The following is a 13,275-nucleotide window of genomic DNA, read 5'->3' on the forward strand; positions in this document are numbered from 1 at the left end:
TTTCAGAAATCCTCTGAAATTAAACACAAATCCCCCAGTAAGAAAGAGTGTCAGAAAACACACAACCCAAGCAACCTGACTCCCCCTAGTGCCTGTGATCTAAATAACGCTGGCTGAGGGAAAACAAAGCTACCGCTGTCACTCTCCCAGCTGTGCTGCAAACACCACGATCTCAGCAAAACTTTTGATTCTCAAACCCCTTCTCTTCCCACGAACCCTGTGTAGGGCAGCTTTTGTGGTGTAAACAGGAAAAATGAGCAAGAAATATAGCCAGATTCACTTACCAGGAAACCTTTTCGTCGTAAATAAACTGTGGAGGGAAGATTAAAAAAGAAGCGTGTTAAACAAGAAATGCATGACAGCATGCACCAAGGCTGCAAGCCAACCTCCCCAGCAGGTGGCAGAGGGGACAGAGCAACCTAGGGCCTGGGGCAGTGGCATTAGGCTCTCTTCTGTCTCCCTGGGAACCTCTCAGCTCTCAAGTTTCTCCCACCTAGAAAAGCAGAGCAGCATTCCTCCCTAAAGCCCACAGGGTCCTGTGGAACCGGCGCTGAGCTGAAGAGGTGACAGGGCAACAGGTGACATGGAGGAGCTGCACCAGCTGGTCTCAGCAGAGATACTGCCATCCCTCTGTGCTGTCCTTCAGCAGCAGCTGGGCTGTAGGTGTGCAGATTTACAGCCACTTCCACACCTGGTGTCAATGACAGGTGCTCCAACAACACTGAAAACCAGCCCCAGGGCATGATTTCCTTACAAGCTAAGCTTGAGACTCTTAACAAGCACTGTTAGAGTCCTGTCTGTACATCTGAAGGTTTCCTCGTGATGCTGTGCTCCTTGGGAAGGAGTGATGTCTTTCTCCTGCATGTTTAAGACGCTGTGTGTTGGGGAATACCAACGCTGTGCCATGGATTCCAAGGGGTTCACACCATTCTAACCAGCCTTGGCTTTTGGGGTTTGAAGAGGCAGGTGTTAGGAGGTCACCAGCAGATGGCCGTCATGTTCCACCGCTGAATTCACCAGCACCAGCAGATGCTGGAAGCAGACAGGATTGCTGCGGTGGCCTTGCTGGCAGCATCCCTCTCTGCTTCTCTTTCCATCTCCAGTGGGCCTCCAAGTGAGCTGTGCTCTAGCTGCCAGTCCCAGAGCTGGGGATGCTGAGCCTGGCTCATGCTGCAGCCACAGTGGGAAGGGAAGGGCTAGGGCAAGGATGCTCACGAGTGGTCCAGGGGTCCTACAGCCTTGGGCTGCACCCGGTGGACCAGGTGCCAGCTGGCAAGGCTCTTGCTGGCCACTTGGTCCTTCCCAGCACCTTCACCTGCTTTCAGCTCAGTGCTGTATGAAGGAGTGGAAGCGCTGTGTATGCCACTAGGAAAACACACCCAGAGCAGCAGTGGAGAAAACCAAGGGAAAGGAAATGGGCTTTAGAAATTGCAACAAAACGCTTCCCTGAAGCTAAAGAGCCTGTAAATAGCAACTTGTGTTTGATAGAGCAGCAAACAATAGCTGTATTTGTTACTGGAAGAACACATGACAGCAAGACATTATGCATGCTATAAGTCACAGCCCCAGTCATGGTGATCTAATCTGACAACAGCTATTTTAGGTTGCACTGTGTTGGTGTGGCAGGGCACGAAAGCTTGTGCATTGACCTTTGTGATTAAAAATAGCACCCATCCCACTTCTTTCACTAATGACAATGACCGCGTCCTTTCGAGTTAGGAAACACTGGGATCTTTTTTCTTTCAAAGGAAAGAAGGAGTAACAGTTCTTGCCAAGCTTTAAAAGAAGACCAGCTTTGTAATATAATTTTAAGGTAAAAAAAATAATAATCATCCAGCTCAATCAACACGAGCTAACAGTGATAAAGAAAGTTGGCCCACTTCTAACTGCTGTGATGTGGAGCTCACTCACTCTTATCAGCTGGCACGGAGCACCAAAGAGGTGAGTTTGCTGCTCTGCGATTTCTTACTGCAGCACTGCGAATCCTTTGCTGGTTGAAATGGAAGGAGATAAACTCACGTGGATTTACCCGGCACAATTTTAAGCTGCTGCATTTCAGCATTGGCAGGAATGTATTTATCTCTTCTCAGGTGTATTTATGATTAGCAAAGGCACCTGTGGAGTGTAGCTCATATGAGAGCAGCACAAGCTGCTCTTCAAAATAACGTAAGCTCAATCTTCTACAAAGCAATATTATCCTTCAAGAAAGATGATTATATTCTGGCTGCAGCAGAGTCTCAATGCCCCAGCACTATTATCCCTATATAGTGAAGTGTTTAAATGCTTCCTAAAATGTAAGGCCCATACAAGTCTAACAAATGAGAAAACAGAGTGCATGTTGTGCTGCGCTCTGCACAGAGCCAGCAGCATGCCTGCCAAAGGAGAGATGGGGGACTGGAGAGGCAGAATCCAAATATCAACATGCTGACATCTCCTTTTGATTCTACCTTAAAAGGAGATAAAGGATCCGAACCGCTGTAAAGCCTGGGGTCCTTAGCTAAATGATGGAGAGGAGAGAAAATTCTTGAAGTGAAGCAGTGTTTGGACTCTGAAAGGAGAATCCTTTTGCCATCTTCTGAGGAGGAATGCTACATAGGACAGGGTTGCTAAATCCCTCGGGAGCTAAATCTTTAATCACTTAAAATGTTCTCTCTTCTTCTAATTTATCTCCGTTTTTCTCTAACAGGTGTTTAAAAAGCCTGTGCAGTGATTGCTGTGGAGTAATGCTGAAGAGATGGGGGCCTGTTCCACATCTCCCAAGCCACAGTTGGCAATGAAGTGCTTTGACACCCGCATCGCAGTTCTGGCAATGCCTCCAAGCCCTACTCTGGCTGCACAAAGGACCTTGAACCTCTTCAGGTCTAAAAAATTACAGTTCTCTGATATTATGGGGTATAGTTCCAAAAGAAAAGGATTTCTGCAGTTCTGTAATGCCTGTATGAAACACCCAATCCAAACAAGTGGCCAAACGGCAGGCAACTGCCCACATCTGTGCTTTCCTTGGAGTAAGCTAAGGGAATCATATTGCAGAATCATAGAATGGCCTGGTTGCAAAGGAGCACAGTGCTCATCCAGTTCCAACCCCCTGCTGTGTGCAGGTCACCAACCAGCAGCCCAGGCTGCCCAGAGCCACATCCAGCCTGGCCTTGAATGCCTGCAGGGATGGGGCATCCACAGCCTCCTTGGGCAACCTGTGCCAGTGCCTCACCACCCTCTGGGTGAAAAACTTCCTCCTCATATCTAACCTAAACCTCCCCTGTCTCAGTTTAAGACCGTTCCCCCTGTCCTATCACTATCCACCCAACACCTGCTAGATGTCTTTACGCTCATGCAGTGTCATCTATTACAATCAGTGGATGTGGTGGAGTTCGTTGGTCAGGAAGTTTTTGGTATGATGCTACTTGTCAAGCAAAAATAAAAGATTTTAGTTTTGCAGCTCATTACTAATAGCTAGGCAGTTCTAATTCTAGCAGGGTGTAACAGCATTGATGCATACATTAGATTGAAGACCTTGCAGAACAAAAGCACAAAGAGCTTAAGGCAAACCCTCTATGTGAGGTTAGAGACACAGGCCTTTGTGCCTATACAAAATGCACACGGCATATGGACGTTTGACGAGCGAAGGCAAAACAAAGCACACCATGTCTAAGAAAAACTGCATAAACTTCAGAAATGCAAGTGTTCATCTTCTGACTCTGTGTTCCCTTCTTCTCGTTTACATATGGGAATTAGCCTCACAAAATCTCTTTCTTTCTTGAGGAATGTACAGTCCTAGACTATATGCCCAAGTAAAGAAATACATATACATATATACATACACAAAGTAGTAACTGTTACCAGGAAAGACAATTTTTGCATATCCTGACCTTGATATTTCTTCATCTCTTACCCTTTGGCCATGCTTTTCTACAGAACCACGGACATCACACGTTCATTTTTCCATGGACAGAAAAACCACATGGCTCCTGGAGCGAGAACCTTAGCTACAAAACTTTGGTTTCTTAGTGAGATCCCTCTACAGCAGACATGTGGGGTCCCACAGAAGAATAACATGTACAACAGCCTTTGGGAACTTACCACAATGAGTGCAACAACAGACAGTGTATAGTAGATTGAATCTCTCAAGAGACTCCATGATGACAGTGCAACAACCTGGGAAAAGAGGCAAAGAGAGGACGTCAGGCAGGCCCAGGTGTAAGCCACAGGAAGGCAGATGATGGGGGCTAATTTACACCATTCTGAATTGACCTCTGAATTTATCAGTGTTTTTCCTGACCACATCCTCCAGTCATGCTCGTGCATGGAGATCAGCCAAGCAAACAGAAAGTTCATTCTCCTCTCTGTCTACAAAAATGCCTGATTTCAGAGTGTTATCAATGTACAGTTTCCCAGATTTCTCTGCTTGTTACAATACCGTAACTGTCCTGACAGCTTGCAAAACAAACAGCATAAAAAGGTATTGACCATCAGGCTTTAAAATCTCCATGGCCTCTTAACACTAATGTGGATGTAATTCATGTCCAGTGCAAAGTCTTTACGGAAACACTGACATGTGAGAAATTCTCATGTAAGAAAAAGATACCCCCAAAACAATAAAAAAACAAAACCAAACCCCTTGAAGTCCTTGAGTCAGATTAGATTTACACAGGCTGACAGCATGCATCTCTGTGTGTAAGGATAGATGAATGGAGATGCTTTATGACGGATATTTCCAAATGTAGAAACCTGGAGTTAGGTTCATAATTGTGTTCAGAGACCTTTAATTAAATCTTACAGATAGTGAACTCCTTCCTTTTGATTGAGCATTGCGTTGAGCACTGATTGAGCACCGTGAGATAGTTTATAAAATAACTTGAGATTACTCCAATTGCCTGTTACAGCACTATTTAAGGTCCTACATTCCTTTCTGAGCACAGATAATGCCTTTCTCCTAGGGAAATTTCCTCCAACACCTGAGTGACCACATTAACAGCCAGGCCTTCAAATACAGCTATCCATCAGGGATCTAATGTGCAAAGGTCATCGACCAGGACACCAGGGCATCACAGACTCCTGCCCTGATTTCAGATTGGACTGAAGGCAACATGCTGCTGCCTGGGACTCCTACAAACTGCTCACATGCCACAGACGTCCTAGTAGCTGTCCCTCATGTGTAAATATGGGCAATAAAAGCCCAGGTCTCCTGAGAGGGTCGAGACATTGAAGTGAAGTCTTCGAGCCATTTGATCACTGGGAAGAAGAATTTGTCAGAGGGAAGCCTTGCACATGAAGTAACCACGTACCCAGGCTAAAAGGAGCTAATTAGCACAGAGGGAAACAGCAGCACTTTCAGCCTGCTGACAGGAATTTTGTAGTCTCGTTGTAACTGTCAAGACCTTGAAGACACAAGCCGTGCTATTCAGTCTTGCAGCAGCCAAGGGCTGCATGTAAATCTTAATGCATCGCAACCCTCCTAAATCACCATTAAGCAGATCACAACTAAGGCAGAAAGGAAATCAGGGAAGCAATCAGCTTGGGTAAAAACACAATGAAATTTAAGAGTTTGGAATCAGCAACAGCAGAAGCCAGAGGAAAGGGGAGCCAAGCACCAAGAGACAGCTGTAGAAAAACACTGATCGTTTCCTCCATTCAAAGGAAGCACACAAAATCCAGCCCCCAGACACGAGCCCAGGAGCCCTCACTTAACTACAGCACTGGGGACTAAATCTGGCCTCTCCAGAGCAGAAAGCAAGAGCTCTTCCATGTGAGATTCAGTGAGAGCAACTCCCCATGACCAGATGAGGCAAAGGCCCTATAGCACACACTCACCTGCACACTGCACTGGTGTTCCTATAGGTAAAACATGTCTCAGATTAGAAACTGGGTTTCTCACTGTTAACTCTCACCCTGCAAACTGCTATGTGTAACATTTACTGCACAGAACATTGATTTCCCTTTTTGAAGGGCTGGAAAGAGCAGGGTGCCCAGAGCCTTGGTGGCAAGGTATCCCAGGCTGGGGCTTCACCATTCACCCTCTATAAAATTGACCCTTCTCTTCTGCTCTTCCAAATTATTTCTCTTCTCCTAACCATGCAGATGCCCCTCTGCCAGCATCTTCTATCCAGAAGAGACATGGTGACAGAGGCCATCGAGTTGGCTGTCTAAAGGCTATGTGCCTGTTCTCCCCATTGCTCATAGCACACAAGGAGTGGTGCCTTTCCTTTGCTGTGAGCAGTGTGCTGTCTTTCTTTGCACTGTGGCTTACTGCAAACATCATGCAGATCGTGCAGGTCTTTTTTTATTATTATTTTAAATTAACGTTTCAAATCAGACTTTTCATTTCAAGCAAGCTGGTAAAGATGAGCCTCAATCCCAACCACGGTCACATGGGTACCGATGGGAGCATTACAAAAGTCAGCTCTGAGGGCTTTCCTAAAAATGCTCACTAACCCGATGGCAACGCAGAAGGAGAGTGTGTATTCTTTTCATACAGAGGACCAGCCTGTCCCCCAGCTTTGTGGAGGAGATGCAGAGCTCACGTACAAACTGCTGATAGCACTCCCATGGGTAGGTGTGCTTGCTCTCTCTTTTCTTCCCAGAGGAGGGACTCGCAGCACTGCTGTGCCCTTTCTCCTTCGTGCAGTACCACAAAGTGCATTGCTTTTGCCTATTTTCCTCCTGCCCCTCACACTGAAATTGCTCCAAAAGTCACGGCTTTCCACGCAGTTCAAAGCAGGACAATGTGAGCAAGGTACCTGCCAGAATAAACTGAGACAGCCTTACCTGGCAATGCAGGTAAGAACGGGCTAAGAAAGCAAGCAGCAGACACCAGCCTCGTACTTGACAAGCCACTCAAAAGAGCTGCAGGATCTGTGGGAAGCAACCAACCCAGCTGCTCCACGCACGGCACGGTTAAACTTCCTGTTTACGCAGGAAGGGTAACACCACAAAAGCAGTTACAAACCCACATCATTTCATCATGCAAAAGCCTTTGCACTGCTTCCCATCCTGAAATCTGCCTTTGTGCTACCGTGACCAAACTCAGAAATTACCGTCAGCACTTCCCATGTCTCTTTTCCCCGTATCTACAATCAGCACAACCAGCTCTTGGTTTGTCAGCCACAGGAACTCAACGGCAGCAGCCCAGGCATGATATTCAGCTGGAACAAAGCATTTGTTGCAGTAACATAATTCCTATGGGTCTTTCAGGAAGACAATTACCTTCAGTCCACTGTGAAATCCCCATCTCACAAGGGGCTTCTTTGTCAGTAATTGCACAAGCAATAATAGCATCACTAGCACCATTTTGCTTGCTCTACGTGAATATAAATGGAAGATGCATTAGGAATAAATAGCATTACTGGATCTGAATGGCCTTATGGAAATCCAATCCATCATCCTGAAATCACAGCTGCAAAAATTAAAATAATCTCCACCACACAACCTTCATTTTCTCCACCAGGTACTTGTGAGAGAAAGAAATGATGCGGGAAGACACAGCAAACCTGCCCACAAGGACATATCCTTGTATGCCACTCTGTTATGCTACGGATTGGGCTGTGCTACATTTGCAGAATTCTAGTTATGTGCCATCATATGTCATCTGTGTCAGGTCTGGGCAGAAATAAGAAAATCTGCTCCATCATGCTCAGGAAAAATGTAGTAGGTTCAACTGCATTTTACAGTTAAATACAGACTAAGGTTCATTCAAATCTCAAAAGTCACAGCAATTAAGGAGGTATTCTTACAGTTCCTACAAACTGGCACTTAAAAATCATGGAGCTTTTTTGGAACCTGGACAAACCTGTGGGGCAGTTTCTTGAGCCTTTGCTTTGTTATGTACATCAGCAGCAAAGACACAAAGCTGCCGTGTGCCATTGAGGTGATTCCTCTCCCACAGGCAGCTCTCCTGACAGAGCTGAGCATCACTGCTTATCTCTGGTGAATCTGTCAAAGGCCTCAACCTCTGGGACAGCCTTGTGAGCCTTCATCTCCCACGGGACATTTCCCTTGACAAAGCACAGGCCTTCCACTTTGCCATTTATTACTTTAGGATGTCCCTGCTTGGCTCCAGTAATTGCAGAGATCCCGCCACCTGCCTGTTCACCACCACTGGTCACAGCATCAATGAAGCATCCTATATTAATGTGAGACAGTGGCACTGCCTCATCTGTATTCCTCTCTATATTAAGCTATGCAACCTGACTTCCAGCAAGGAGTCACTCGAGTGCCTCCATGCATTTCTTGGGAGGCACATCCCCACGTGTTAAGACTGAAGAGGAGGGCAAGTCTGGAAAGGAAGGTGTCTGCTTGGGACTGAAGCAATTCCTTGTCTTGCCCCAAGCCCTATGGTCCAGGCTCAGGTGAACTGAGCAAGCAATATCCCTTCTTTGTATAGGGCATAAAGGAACATTTTTACCCAGCAGCAGCACCAGAGAACAAATGGACACAAATGGGACTGAACGAGATTGCAGGCTCAATTTCACCAGCATCATTCCCACAGCAAAATGTGAGTTGAGCCTGAGCCAAAGGGCACTGAGCCCTATTGAAAACCCTATAGTTTAGGTTTACGATACAGGGCACTGAGCCCTATGAAAACTCTATTTCCTGGACTGGCTGGTGCTCTGCAGGCAGGTCCTCCTGCACAGCCCTCAGCTAAGGGAGTGCTACAGATTACATCTGTGGCTCAAAGGCTGCAGACTGTGTGCACTTCGAAAGGTCACAACCAAAAATAAGACGAGAAATAGCAACTCTGTGTTTAACATTCTGCACACGCTTGCTCTCAATCTTGATCTTAAACGTATCACTCTTAGAGCAATCACAATGAAGATACAAGGCAGGAAGGAATTTCGTAAGATAATTACCACCATCTTCCAGCAGAGCTTGTAACTGCCTAACTATCAGGACCTGCAAGTTAATTTTCACATAACTCGCCTTATTTTGGGAATTATGTCCCACTTGCAATGAGCAATCAGTCGATCAGAAGCTTATAATCATTAGCTGTAAAACAAACAGCAAACATCACAGGGTGCAAGTTCCCCCCCCCAGCCAGACACAAACAGAACCTGTGAGTCAGGCACTCTTATTCCCTCTTTCCAGAGGGAAAAGAAACACGGGTGAGAGCAGGGTCTGAACATCTCTGGATGCTTTGCAGGGAGCTGGGGTCAGAGCTGCAGAGGAATGAGGCACCGCAGCAAAGGGAAGGCGTTCTGTGCTGGACAGCCCCACTTTGCAGGTGAAGGTGAACAGGCAGAGATGCTCCTCTCTATACTCTACCATGGTATACTCAGCATGGTACCCTGCTGCTGACACGCTGAGATCACAGCCATCCCAATGTCCCAGGGCACTCTGAGTATCCAGCTGAACCCCCCCACCATAACCTCTACCAAGTACCTCCTGACAAGGAACCCAAGTCCCACAGTGTAGCATTTGGGCTTGCTTGGGGTTTTGACTGATATTAAACTGTCCCGGCCGAACTTCAGCAAAACAAAATACAAGCAACTGCCAGGCCAACAAAAAACCCAACCAGACCTTAAAAATGCATGTTTCTAAGCCAGTAATTGCTGCTCTGCTCTGATCTACCAGACTCGCTGCAAGGAAAGCTCCTTCCAACCACCAGGTCCCTAATTTTACCGCTGGAGCTGTTCTCTGCAGAGTTCAACCATCACCACAGCTCCTGATTCACACACTATGGACCAACTCAATCTATTCTCATTATTTCATCACGAATATTTGCTTTACTTTAACAGCTTTTGATATTTTCATTACCGTGGCAGCAATCTGTCTCTGTGACATCCTCAGAATGGAAACAGTGGATGAGCTCCAAATCTCTGGACAAAAACAAAAATGTTTCCTGGCCCTACTGGTACTTGTAATCGTCCCTGAGCAGCATGGCTTTTTAGCTGGGTTTCTGCAGAGTCAAGGCTGCCAGCTCTGTGGCTCTTTCAGTTCAGATTCAGGAGCCAGGCCCCTGACACCACAACATCTAGGTTCATGTGCCTTTCCCCACAGAAATGATGCAAGCAGCTTCAAGGCACATTGCTAAACCAGCGCCCAGTGCAAGAACACTGATTCCATGCACACTGCTGGCCTTGCTTTGGGAAACAGAATTACAGAATCATTAAGGTTGGAAAGACCTCTCAGATCACCAAGCCTAACCCCAACATACCCTCACTGTGCCACTGCCCACGTCCTCAGTGCCACATCCCATGGCTCTGGGACTCCTCCAGGTGACCCCACCGCTCCCTGGGCAGCTGTGTCAGTGCAGAATCACTTCTGGAGAAGGAATTGTTCCTAGCAGCCAACCCGAACCTCCCCTGGCACAACGTGAGGCCATCCCCTCTCGTCCTATCACTAGTTACCCAGGGGAAGAGGCCAATCCCTACTTAAAACAGTTACTTTTGGAACGACCAAGTCCTTTCAGTGTCATCAGACCTCTTCAAAAGGAGACCAAAAGAGTCATTCACCAAACCCAAGATGAAGCACAGCTTGAAGAATTGTAGCAGTGTAGAAGACAAGACATGACCCACTCCGAGAATAGGACAAAGGGCCTTCCTCAGTGTTTTCTGGGTACCAACAAAGTATTTGCTTGGACAGCATAGTGGTTTTAAAACCACAAGTCCCCAGTCCCCAAGAAAACAGTGTTTGCATTCAAGGGGGAGCTGAAATGCATCTAATCTGCTTGACCTCTGAGAGTTGGTCTGCTATCCATCAGTGCCAAACATCCCAGCAGGAAAATCCCAGGGAAAAGGAGCACTGCACTGCATTTCCAGTGGGTGAGCATCCTCCTTGATTGCTCCTTCAGGAAGAAACACTGATAATGTACAGATAAGGATGCAAAAGGCAGATGAGTCTGTTCAGCTGCCGGCCCAGCTGCTTGACTCTGAGCTTTACCAGGACATTCAGAAAGGCTTCAGCCTCTGAACTGCCTGACTGCAGCACATGATGTTCATCGATGGCCTGAGTTTCTGCAGGGCAAAGGGAATGGCACTGCCTGCTCCCTCTCCCTGCTCTCCTCATGCTCAGGGTGTCACAGACACGTGGCCATGCTCACAGCTGTGCTCCTGCTAGGAATGCACACCCTGTCTGTTTTACTGCTGGGTTTCTTCTTTGTTTTCCAGTGTGCAACAGGGGTGCATCGGGGAAAGAACAGGCCCACCAAAACCCACTGCCTGCACAGAATCCTGTCATGTCCTACACTACAAAAGCAACATAGACGTGTTAGCACGAAGCTCTTCTTAAACTACTGCTTCACAAGTTAAAATGCTTTCTGCTGCTGGTCACAGAGAAGAATTAAAAAAAAACATCAAAAATCACTCAGGTTCCCCCCTACCAAAACTCTGCAGCGATCCACAAGTAAAAATAACCTCATGAATGCAATCTTCAAACTGAAGGTCAGTAATGACTGCAGTCCAAATTACTTGTTGTCTGCGAAATTAAAGCTTAAAAGATTAAGATGCATGCAAGCCAACTGTACGACACAACTAGGTTAGAAATAGATTACAAATGTCCCAAACTTTTCAATGAACAGTGTTCTAGCTGGTTATTAAAACTCTGTTCGTAGTTTCCTCTACTCGGCTCTTCACTGTAACATTTCCCCCCTAGGTGCATTTTCACACCCTGCACAAAGCTGAGGGCACACCAGCTGATGATTCCTTCATGCCTGCCTCCCTACCCTACCACCCACCATGGATTACCATGAAGCATCACTCAATCTCTGCTTGAAGGGCTGCATTTGGTAGCACTGCATCTCCTGTAGCTTTCTTTTACTTTCCTGTAACCTTTCTTTGACAATGAAAAGCAGATATAATGCAGCAGATAAGTCATGTTGGAGACACATGACATAGTTGTACAGATGATAGGGAATATGCATTAGTGTCACAGATAAATGAAGAAACAGCTGCAGAGACATCCATCCCACAGTCAGCCTTTGGGGAAAGGAGGACAGTTCTCTAAGTACTTCCATACACTAAAACCTTCTACAGCTCAAAATTTACAGCTATTGTGATTAGGCAGATCTTCCTCCGTGTGCCCATGTAAGACAAAATCAGAACATTACACAAGGATCCAAAAGAAAAGCTTCCAAGTCTCACTGCCACAGTCAAATAGGCTGCCCTCAGCCATCCGCATGGGTAAACTTTACCTTGTTGGGATAAATTTGGTCAGAGACTTCAAAATTAATCACAGGTTGAGTTTCTCAGCTTCCAGAGGCTCAGATGAAGATATTGTAAAAGAGACTGAATTTATGAGTACGCCTGCTAGTTCAGAAAACCCAGCCTGCCATTTAGTTTGGCCATCCAAAACCAGAGGCAGCTTCAATTGTCACTTTTTGAAAATGAATCCTCATGTGCCAACCTCAGGCGATTTCATCATGTCAGTGAGAACAGAAAAATCCCTCCAGCCCAGAGTTCTCACTGGAGATCTGCAAAGTCTCATCAACACTAACTGGAAGAGAAAAGCAACTCACCTTCAGGTTCCTGAAGCACACCTTCCTATTCTCAGTAGCAAGCAATGACACGAATCCTTCTGATATAATTTAGAACCACGTTAGTTTTGAAATTAGTAAGTCATGAGCCCATCCTTATGGTGTCTCTGACTTGTACTGGATTTAAAACTTTTTCACGTTCTCTGTACTGCTTAAAAACAAGCAAGGGAGACGAGGAGAGTTGTAATACTCAACACTAACAGCATTATCTTCACAGTTGCTTGCAGCAATTTTGCTTGCTTTAAGCATTTAAGCATTTAAAAATGCTTTGCATTTATTAACACTTTCTTAGAGTTTGCAACAGAAAATGGGCTGGCACAAGACAGGCACATGGTTAATCTCCCCAGTCTGTTGACACTATTCAAACCGATCTAATTTCCAGCCCAACCCTGCCCATTCTGTCTGTGCCACAAAGAAAATAGGAGCACAATAGTGCAATAGAGCTGATTTTTGTCTACATCAACTGCTTTTTAGCATGAGAGCAGCTCTTCAGGAGACTTACAACACCCCCACAGCTATTTGGAAGCCCTAAAACGAGGCATAGCAGCAGACGGTATAAACAAGTTGGGTGGTTTTCAGACACCCATCCTGCAAGCAGCCCAGCGTGTGGAAATGAGTTTGGCTGCAATTGCTTGCAGGACTGGGGCTCTAGCTACCAAGTTGATAGATTCCTTAACATTTCCAAATTAAAAGCATAAATAAAGAAATGAAGTGGAAGCTTCTCTAATTGCTGCTTTACTTGATGGCTTCTGGCAGCCTGTTCCCATGCTATTCCAGAGCGACTCCTGAGAATGCAGCAGTTCTCCCCGCTC

General features: G+C 46.1%; 1 protein-coding gene across 2 annotated transcripts in view; it reads right to left on the reverse strand.

Annotated features, from left to right (window-relative positions):
* SLC24A3 (solute carrier family 24 member 3) overlaps positions 1 to 13,275 on the reverse strand; it is an 83,177-nt gene that overhangs the window by 18,905 nt on the left and 50,997 nt on the right. For both annotated transcript variants that reach the window (XM_048937190.1, XM_048937189.1), the window contains exons 6-7: positions 4,078 to 4,152; positions 285 to 310 (exon numbers count right to left, since the gene is read on the reverse strand). In XM_048937190.1, coding sequence (XP_048793147.1) covers positions 285 to 310; positions 4,078 to 4,152 — 101 coding nt within the window. The remainder of the gene's footprint in view (positions 1 to 284; positions 311 to 4,077; positions 4,153 to 13,275) is intronic.

Source organism: Lagopus muta, chromosome 2, assembly GCF_023343835.1.
Source record: "Lagopus muta isolate bLagMut1 chromosome 2, bLagMut1 primary, whole genome shotgun sequence".
NCBI lineage: Eukaryota > Metazoa > Chordata > Aves > Galliformes > Phasianidae > Lagopus > Lagopus muta.